At 45.2% G+C, this 10,085-nt stretch overlaps 3 protein-coding genes across 3 annotated transcripts; 1 reads left to right on the top strand and 2 right to left on the bottom strand.

Moving 5' to 3' along the window:
• Nucleotides 1-4,980: 4,980 nt before the first annotated feature.
• F5891DRAFT_1021012 (galactose-binding domain-like protein) lies at nucleotides 4,981-6,246 on the bottom strand. Its single transcript, XM_041361154.1, has 6 exons — nucleotides 6,064-6,246; nucleotides 5,884-5,992; nucleotides 5,769-5,829; nucleotides 5,523-5,710; nucleotides 5,291-5,471; nucleotides 4,981-5,223 (listed from the first exon to the last, which is right to left on the bottom strand). The coding sequence occupies exons 1-5, from the start codon at nucleotides 6,141-6,143 to the stop codon at nucleotides 5,292-5,294; spliced, it is 618 nt and encodes a 205-aa protein (XP_041228775.1). The 5' UTR covers nucleotides 6,144-6,246; the 3' UTR covers nucleotides 4,981-5,223; nucleotide 5,291.
• Nucleotides 6,247-6,499: 253 nt separating this feature from the next.
• Nucleotides 6,500-7,487, top strand: F5891DRAFT_1171769 (uncharacterized protein; the record flags this gene model as incomplete). Its single annotated transcript, XM_041365555.1, has 2 exons — nucleotides 6,500-6,837; nucleotides 6,881-7,487. 2 exons carry the CDS (start codon nucleotides 6,500-6,502, stop codon nucleotides 7,281-7,283), a joined length of 741 nt encoding a protein of 246 aa, XP_041228774.1. The 3' UTR covers nucleotides 7,284-7,487.
• Nucleotides 7,488-7,909: 422 nt separating this feature from the next.
• F5891DRAFT_947708 (serine/threonine protein kinase, negative regulator of sexual conjugation and meiosis) lies at nucleotides 7,910-10,064 on the bottom strand (the record flags this gene model as incomplete). Its single annotated transcript, XM_041374754.1, has 2 exons — nucleotides 7,910-9,423; nucleotides 9,473-10,064. The coding sequence occupies 2 exons, from the start codon at nucleotides 10,062-10,064 to the stop codon at nucleotides 7,910-7,912; spliced, it is 2,106 nt and encodes a 701-aa protein (XP_041228773.1).
• Between the last annotated feature and the right edge of the window lie 21 nt (nucleotides 10,065-10,085).

Genomic DNA, 10,085 nt, shown 5'->3' with positions numbered 1-10,085 from the left:
TACGTGAGAAGTAAAGAAAGTAGAGCGATTGTAACAGCAAGTTCAAAGGAGCAGAAGGAGGGACGAGATGGGAAGAATGAGAGGGCACGAGTAGTGGTATGCACAAGAGTAATCATAAGTTACTAAAAATGATCAGTGAGCACGATGAAGTAGCATAAAAACATGCACCTTTGCAGCCCTAATACCACCAACTCCTCATCTAGAGTCAACTCTACATGCACCGCATGCGCATGCTGTGAATATACCCAAGCATAGAATGGCTACACTGCGACTGTGATGGGTACATCATGGGTATGGGTATTTGCATGGGTCACAAAATTCTGACCCGTATCTGTACCTGGCAGTACCCATACCTGCAACCCACTGTGGGTTACCTGTACCCGTGCAGTTCTCTAATTGAGAATGTGGGGCTTGCCAGCTACAGGCAACAAACCAGGGATACAATATTTGCCTTACAGGGTTATTTCAGCAGCAGTAAGTGATGTATCATTATTGGACACTGGGACCATCACTAATGCATCTTTAGCCATGCCTAATGTATCTATCACTAATGCATCTCCATGCATTGCTGATGCATCAGTTCCACTTGGAAATGTCTGTGAAACCCCATCTGATCCTCTCTTACAAAACACCAATCCTTCCACTTTCAATCCATATCCTCTCACCACCAATCTTGACTTAATGTGTGCCTTCAAAGATTTGGACTTTACATTCTCTACAGCTGAACCTTCAACTTGGAGTGTTGATGTGTCTATTGACACTTCTCCTGACCTTGCACAGTCCACACATTTCAGTACAGACTCAATTATGTGACTACCAAATCCATGATTTCACATCCCCATTGATGAGTCTATTAACACTTCTCTTGACCTTGCACACTCCAACATGGCAGTGCCCCTCATAAACACTTCTCTGACCTTGCACACTCCAACACAGAAATGCCCCTCACCAATGGTGAGACTGCTGCCAGCAACCAAGACAAAAGTGTTATACCTCCAGCTCAAGCTCATCAGAAGTCTTGCCCAATTGGTGGTTAGCAAAGTCAAATGATGGATGCTGCTGCATCTGAGGGGATTACATCTTCATTGGAATTGTGTTGCATTCAATCCACAAGAGCAGGACAATGCAATTGATGACCCAACCCCACACATTGACTCATCAAAATGCAAGCACACCGAAGATGCAAGATCCACAAGTATGTATGTTCTGTTTGTGTTAGATTATTGCTGATTATGCTAATGGGTTGAATAGGAAAATATGGTGCTCATGATTGAGATGCTCGTGATTGAGACTCATGATTGATGAGACATACTTAATGTACATATTATTATTACCTTGCACATATTAAATAACATGTTTGCTAAAAATAATAAATCTACATGGTTTCTTGATAATATGACTGCTCAAGTGAAAATCAAAAGGTCATTACAAGGAAATCATACAGGGCTTCACATGAGGGACTTTGTGAATGAGGAATTGATCATGACTAATCATGAGGCACTATGAACTTGGTGAATGAAAAGTACAAGACTGGCATCATGTATCATATCCCATATATCCATGCTTCTCTTCCAGATCTCGGACCTTAGATCCAATCCAATCTGATATAAAGATCCACTTCTGATCTAATATATAATAAGCTTCTTAATCTATTTCCTGTTCATATAACATTAAACACAGCCTATTCAGTATTCCTTGTTCCTGGTATCTCGGTGATGCTTACTACTGGTTATGCTTACTGATCTGTTAACCTATTCTTCATTTCCAACTCACATTTGATAAACTTTGCTTATGCTTTGTACTCGGACCCTTGCTTATTGATCCTTCTGTTATTCACTTAGTATATAAACACTTGTATATGTCCTGTAGTACCTCAGTTCGAATATCAACTTAGTTTGTCCTCTTTCTGTCCTCCGGACTTGAGTCTAAATAACTCTTGTCAATCTCTGAGACTTAGGATCGACTCCTATAGTCTACCTTCTGTTTTTTTCTAGTTCAGACTTGTCTGGATTAGCCTTACACATATTTCTGATATCCAGAAGTCTTCTGGATAACCTACAATACTTGTCTAACCATTTGGACGCATTATCCTTAGTCTCTGAAATAAGGGACAGTACATGGGAAAGGGGCACAGCGTACAAGCTAAGACCAAAGTCCATTGGACCTATTCCTCCAAGAGTATGACCTTAACATCATGCATCATTATATGACTCATCAGTGCTATTATATATAATTTTGATTTGATGGCAAACTGCCTACCAAAAATAAAATAAGTAGTAGCTGGGTAGTGTGCTGGAATAGCAATAGGCCTACTGGAACGACTCTGAGTAGCTGGCCAAAGCCAGGCCTCCAGTGAGGAGTGAAATAGAGATGGAGATAAGCAAGGTACATCAAAAAGAAGTAAGGTACAGTTAAGTGATAAGGCACAGCAAGCCCAAAAGGGTCATACAAGGTAATGCATTACATTCTACATTAGGATGGTGGCTAATGCATACAGCTTCTAGCAATGTTGTTACATTAGAAAACTCTGCCTATCAGCCTATGATTGTGCATTAGAATGACATTATAGCCTGCACAGGTAGTATACCTCTATCTGTGATACCCTTACCTTTTAGCAGACCCACACAGACACCCATACCTCTGGCTACCCATGGGTGTGCAGTGAGTCAGTGGCACTCAGACAAAACAGAAAGAACAAGGCTGATAGTATGGGCAAGCTCTAGCTACTGATAGATGCTAGGTATATGTATCTAGGTGCCTCAGGGCCCGGACAGGACCTCTGGCACCTCTGAAAGACTCTTGAAACCTATGAAAGCCCCTAGCTGCCAACCCCTACTGACACAGCAGACATGGGTACTTGAGGGGTAAGAGTATGGGTTGTCCTCTGGACACCTGCGGGTTTACTCCTGTGGATCCCTCATTGAGAAGTACAAGTGTAAGTACTGCTATAGTTCTCAATTAGGTGTGCCAGTTGAACCCAAGCACAGGTGTAGGTGAGGGTCTAGGTACCCAAAATACAGACTCCTATCTATACTCCAGTAGTATCCATACTCATGCATATGCCTACCTACAGTAAGTATGTACATGAGCTCAATGAGCTTAATAAAAGTTACTACATCAGGGAAATTGGTGATTCCCAATTTGACACAATATCACACAATTCTCGCAGATTGTTAAGGATTCAATTTATTCGACCAATATGACTGATTTTTTGAGTCCCCCTCCCAATAGAAAATCATAAGTTGCACATGAGATCCAATTCAAATATTGCAAAGACAATCAAATTCAGATGAATCCTAGTCAAATTTACTACTAGTACTCATCATGTCGATCAGCAAGTTGATTCAGCGATAACAAAGGCATAGATGCAGCAGGCCTCTCCTGCACGAGGTCACTCCCATCAGCACATCTTGAAAAAGAGCAATAGGTATGTCGAGCTCAAGGTTTCTTTCTTCAGCTTGGCAACTAAGAAACTTTGCAATGGCTAGATTGAACAGTGCTGCAGGGCAGTAGGCAATGATCCATAGGGCAGACATTCGAGGTGCATTCAAAGTTGTTTATGGATTGCTCAAGATCCATACTGTTCTGCATCCTACAGTATCATGTGAGAAGATGATGTCTGGTATCCATCCTTAGTGCTACCCCATCCATATTGCAGGATGTAAGCTACACATTACAAGCAATCAGTATCAGAATGCTAGACTGCATTGTGCATTGATCACTCATGGTAGTAAGGAGGCAAAGAACTGTGGTGTCGTATTGAATCTTGATAAGAGAGTCGCTACTCCACTGCCATGAACAGGGAAGTACAAGTGGATACAACTTCCTCCTGCATTGGCTGAAAGATTATGACTGTGATACTCATTAGCATCTGGCAGGTGGGATTTTCAATAGACAATACTGATGATGTGATTTTTCACTGTGATCCACTAATTCTCCAAGGAAAGCTTGATTATGAAACATTTAATTAGTAAAAAAATCATCTGATGGCTAACAAACATACAGGCTTCAGATGACTCAGACTCATTAACTTCTGCATGATTCTTCTTTCTCAACTCTACAGCTTACATGATTGCAGCCTTCTCAGTTGGCATGAGTTGCACTTGGGACAGGGACTAGACATGGTTGATGAGGAAGAGATGCATAATTTCAAACTTGAGATCATGTGAGACCATAAATACATACACATATTTAACACAGTCACATTATTTATTTGTTGATGCCTATGTTGTCTTTGTTAGTGATTTCACAAAGTCCCTGTTAACCTTATTCTTATGATGTGTGTAGTGTCCACCTGATACCAAAATTTGGTGACATGGCCCAATGAGATTGGATGAATGAGACCAGTTTTTGGGGACTGTAACAGGTTTTGGTTGAACTCATACATAGATAGACATACAGGCACCAGCCCCTCTGAGGCATTCATAGATTAGTATAATTATATAGCATCCTATATCTAAGAATTTTCTCCAATTCTTTGGAAGTCTTTTTTGATGAGCAGATTAGCTAATATTGTAGAAGATTGGGTCTTTTTGGCACACATTCAATAAAACAGTACATGATTTTCTATGTCAGATATAATCTGCTCAAATTGTCCCCAATACAAAAAGGAGGTTTTTCCTGATGTATATTGAATATATATACCTGCAGTGAGTACATGAGCTACAGCTGCTGTTAGCTAAGTATGTACCATATGAATGTAAGGAACTAACCTCAATGAGCTTTATAGAAGTCACTGAGGGAGCAGATTCTTTCATGTGCAAGTGAAAATAGTGAGTAGCTCACATAACATACTGAACAGTGTATAGCGAGGTTAGAATATCTTATTGGCTACAGGCCATGTGATTACTCCAAAGCACGCACTGAACCCAAATCTACCAGTCCCTCTATCAACGATTGCCTCATGGAGGGCTGGTCACCAGTCTGAAATTTACTGATGCATGGCAATCGTCATCATCCTGCAGCTGGCCTGTAATTTCGGCAATGATATCAGCAAAGATCCTGTTCTCGTCTGTGGCTCGCTGCCACTTGACAGGTTTGCCGAGATATGACATGCATCATACTACACATGATGAAGTGAATTCAAGCTCAGGAAAATATTGTCATACAGGCTGTTCGTCACAGCCTGGCATCCTCTACACTTAGCATATACGATAACTTCGGCAAGACTACACTTCCCAGAGGCTAACGGCCGTCACCGAATGCGTTCAGGGATTCGGTTGGCTGGTGACCAAAAACTTCCGGTTAGTCATCAAACGTATATCACACAAACACAAGGCAGGCAAAGTACATCACCGTGCAGTAGTCTGTTGCCCTCCTGTCTTCTGTGCAAGACGATCTACAAGGGGTGCATCAGCCGCGTCCGCAGCAGCCACCTCTAACTTATTTGTTCCCTCTTTCCGCAGAGTCCGCACATCCCCTTTAAATCCAAGGTAGTAAACACGAGAAAGCTCTCCTCCAACCGACTCACGCTAATACGTATTTAGTTGATCGATTTTGTCATAAGGGTAAACAACACTCACAAAGTACAAGCTTAATGAATGAACGCTGGAAAACGCTGCAACTTTCAGAGGATATTCAACCACTGCCGTCTCACCCTCCAAGAGACTGATGTTTAAATGTGGTTGTACGCTTTCAGCGTCGCTGAAATCGATGATATTGGGGTAATTTGCGTAGACCCTGAGGTGGCGGGGTGTAGTTTCACCTCTGCCTGTACGTACGATGGCTGTGTGATGCAGACTCATCAAGTTTAAACGAGCATCAATCACCTAATTTGAGTATAATAGACTTAACGCGCACGTTCTGTGCGAAGGGCACATGTATGATCATCTGCGGAAAGTCATCATTAATCAAAGTGAATCTCTTCCCAGAGATGCAGCTCACTTGGTCGTCTACACCGGAATCTGCATATACAGTGGTATCCTCACGCTCACTCCATGGCTTTATAATGGCTTTGGCTTGCTCTGGTATTGCCAGGTTGAGCCCGTGTACGCTTGATAGCATTTCGTCAAAGTCAGATATCTTTGCTAAATATCCCACCGTGATAAGTCAGCAAGTGCTTACTTCGCTCTATCGATTAGCGGAAACAGGCTCGACAGGTCTGTCCCGCTGAGATCTGCAGCTAGGGAGTTATTTCCTTCCATTACCGGTACGTCGTGGTCAAAGTATCGACGAAACTTGAAATATCAAGGAACACTAACGCGTCGTCCTAAATCGACATAAACCAAATAGGGACAAACAACTTGGTACGCCTTCGAAATTTCTACTTTCAACGCGTGCAAAGCAAATGTACAGACTTACAAGAGCCAGTGCTTCTTCCGTGTTTCGACGGCCTCCAACTCATTCCCGCATATTTCTGTGTAGACCATCAACTTCGTCTCTGAGACAGTTATCCACAGACCCTTCAAATTCCTCGCTACCCAATGAATTGCCAGAATCACACTTACAAGATGTAGAGGCTATTGAGGAGGAAGAGAGCAATCCTGCTTTTCCGGACGTCATGAAACCAGACCCTATTCACGACGATCTTTTAGCTATGGATTTCCCTCCTACCAAACGCACACGACACGCGAACCGCGTCGTGATACGCAGCGTTTATGAACAGCACGTCAACCAGATGCTAGAAAGAGACGGTGCAGAAAAATCAGAGAATGGTGCCGAAGAAGACGATGCTGACGAGGAAGGCGAGGTCTCTCCACTCTCGAACCTTCCTCTAAGCCGGGAAGCTCTCGGCAAGCTGTACAAATTCCAGCTCATCTCTCGCCGCATCACACAACAGACAGGGAAGGGAAAAATACACCGGCAGTATGCGCTTGTTGTTGTGGGAAATGGAGATGGGTTAGTTGGTTATGGAGAGGGTAAGGACTGAAGAACTGCCAAGGGCATCCGACAAGGCATTCGCCGCTGCCGTTCGTAATATGGACTCTGTCGAACGCTTCGAGAAGCGTACAGTGTGGACGGATATAGAAACAAAGCTCGGTTCTACCCACATCATCCTACGGCCTCGTCCTGTTGGTTTTGGATTGCGTTGTAACCCGAACGTGCATCAGGTGCTCAAAGCAGCAGGCATCAAGGATGCCAGTGCAAAAGTATGGGGTAGCCGTAACCCACTCAACGTCATCAAAGCTCTATTCAGGGTGCTGCAGGCCGGGAATGCGCCGCTAGCTATGGGTGATGGTTTTGGAGGGAAGGCCAAGAAGCTTGATAAGGGGTCTGGACTGCGTAACAAGAGCGCTGTAGAACGGGATCGTGGGCGGAAGCTCTTGGATCTCAGGACATACTGATATGGATTGCCGTTAGCTTTCATTCCCGTGTTTTGGCGTCCCTGTTTTGTGGCATTGCTTTCCGCGGAATAAATTGATCGATTCCAGTGTGTTCTTTCACTCTGCATTCCTAAAGTCCAGCTGGTATGATCGAGACCCGAAGCGATTGTATGGTCAAAATAATGGTAACTTCAGGAAGGCACCCTTAGGCTGACGTTGGAAATTAAATTCTCTGCCATTGAGTGAGACAAACTGAAACCTCCATTGTCATTTTACCAAGTTCGAATGAAAGGTAACCTTATTTCGCCTTCTACATAGAATGCACTCAAGTTCAAGATATCACATTAATTTGCCAGATACGGGTTCAAAGGCAAGAAGAGTAAGACTGGCACTCCTGATGGAACATGCGTGCTTGGATTCGTGAATTGCATGAAATCTAAAAGCCGCATATCGATACATAAAATTTCGTGTACACCAGGTACTCATATATAATGCCTGGATGATTGATTGCACAACAGTAAATGAAGAAAAATCGAAATCGAAAGATATGGTAAAATGGGGTCAAAAATGCTATTGTCTCGGCATGAGAAATTGTGAGTAGGTTGGAAGAATGATGATGTGAATGGATGTGAATAAGAAGTATACAACTAGCCACCAACTGTAGCGAACAGTTTTCCTGGCGAAAACCAGTGACGTTTTTGACGAGGTCGTTGGGCCTGCTGCCGGCATTGTTCATGTATAGCGGTTACAACGGGTGGTGGCGGCTCGGGCATGCTGGGTGACGGCGACCGACGCCCCCATGTGGGACTCGAAGAAAAGAACGTAGAGAAGGGGAACGAGTCTGTGAAGGACCCCCTGCGTGAACGTGGCTGCTCTTCCGTCTGATGCGGCGGCGACGACGAGCGAGGGAATGAGAACCTCCATAGACTTGAGGACCACCTCTTCTCCTCGCCTGCAGTGGAACGGGGGATGGGGATTGGGGCTGAGGGTGGAGGAGTGGGAAGGGGGGCATCGACGGAGCGAAAGGCATTCATGACCATGGAGGGTACAAGGTGATTTATGGAGGGAGTGACTTGATCACGTCGCCAGGTGGCTAGAGTAGTGTCCTCAGCAACGTGATACGTGGGAGAGAGGTCGAGTTCCAGACCAACGACGCTGGAGGACGACGTGGAGGGGTATGATGATGGGGAATAGTCTGTTTCTGTGTAATCCCATGCGGAATCCATCCGCTGGCTTTCAGGAGTAGAATAAGCGCCTAAGTCAACCGAAGAAGGCATTCCAGAATTGGTCCAAGGCAAAGACAGCTTCGAAACTGAAGGAGGAGTTGGAAGGAAAAAACAGGAGGAGAACGGTGTAGAACTTTCAACGGCAGTGTGCATGGAGGAAAAGGTGGAACGTGTTTCACTGCTACCAGTGAAAAATATACGACGCCCGCACACTGTGTTGATTTTGAGACCCTTGGCGGGAATGGGTGTGGGCCTACTGCACATCATACCCTCAGGAGTGGCGGGAACGGAAGGTAACGAGCTGGAATCAGGGGATTGGGGAGAGTATGTTGATGGTGGAGTACGAGGGGACTCGTAGATTTTGAGCGGCTCAATCAGAGACGGTGATGGCGACCGAATAGAGGATTCGATGGCCCAGGTCGCATTGCACGACGAATATTGCTCCCAGGCCGGATTTTGTACAGAAAGCCTCGTAAAGTCCATCTCCGCATCCGAATCTTTGCTCCAAAAGGACTTGAGCTCGTCTTGAGCTTCAACAGGTTCTTCGTGATTGGAGGAGTCACTATCGCTCTCAAGGTCGACATCAATCTCCCAAGCACAACGGGCCATGCTGCCTTCGAATATCACGCCCTCGGCGTAGAAGTGTTCCACATCCTGAATCGCCACGCGAACCTCTGCAAGCGTAAGGCGGTGCCTCCAATCCACTTCCAACATGCGGCAAAGAATCTCGTTCACTTCAGGTGAAATGGGGAGGACCGTCGGCAAAAAGTTAGCCGGGTCCTGCAAATATGCTTGGAACGTGGGGTCCGATGATGACGCCGACTTCCACGGATTCCGACCGGTTGCAAGATTAAGGAGAATTATTGCTAATGACCAAATGTCGTTGAATAGGGGTGAATACGAGCCTGTCGGAGCGAATTCTCCTCCTTGACATTCTAAAATAGAGATGAGTATACGCGACCATTGGAGCGGCAGAATAAATACCTGGACTCATATGATATACGCTACCCGTCCTAAACTCCTCGCTAAACCTATCAGTCGTGGCAAGACCGAAATCGGTGATCGCAACTCGCATGCCACCGTCGAAGCACAGGACATTCTCTGGCTTGAGATCACGATGGTATATGCCAAGCGAATGGCAGTACTCAACAGCGTCGAGGAGCTGTAGAAAGATATGTTTGATAAGGTGGTCATGACCAAGATAGCGGCAGTTGTGTAATATCTGGGAGAAAAGGTCGCCGTCGCTAGCATAATCCATAATAATGTAGGTGTAGTTGCCCTCCTCGACCACCCTATGCAGTGTGACGACATTCGGATGCGCTGAAGCGAGGCGGTGAAGAGCTATCTCACGGATGTGGAGCTGGCGCTGGCGCGTGCTGTGGTGGATGTGGGAGCTTATGAGACACTTGACGGCGTAGGAGGTGAGTAGGGGATCACGGGTGTCAACGGCACGATAGACGACACCATAACCACCAACACCCAGGACTTCTACGAGCTCTATGGTATTGTTATCGATGACAGTGCCGAGAGCGGGGGGAGGAGGGGTGTTCGCAGAAGAGGATTGCTTGGACGGCATCCTGGCCGAAGTCACTTCTGG

The sequence above is a fragment of the Suillus fuscotomentosus genome, assembly GCF_016647785.1.
Source record: "Suillus fuscotomentosus strain FC203 chromosome Unknown F5891scaffold_14, whole genome shotgun sequence".
Classification (NCBI taxonomy): Eukaryota; Fungi; Basidiomycota; class Agaricomycetes; order Boletales; family Suillaceae; genus Suillus; species Suillus fuscotomentosus.
Note: the sequence above shows the minus strand (reverse complement) of the source record. Positions and strands in the feature narration are given on the sequence as shown.

Coding starts and splice junctions, on each gene's coding strand:
- F5891DRAFT_1021012 (XM_041361154.1), bottom strand. CDS start 6,143: ATGGAAGGAAATAACTCCCTAGCTGCAGATCTCAGCGGGACAGACCTG. Junction 5,830..5,883: donor ATTCCGGTGTAGACGACCAA/GTGAGCTGCATC, acceptor GACTTTCCGCAG/ATGATCATACATGTGCCCTT. Junction 5,711..5,768: donor GTCTATTATACTCAAATTAG/GTGATTGATGCT, acceptor TCGTACGTACAG/GCAGAGGTGAAACTACACCC.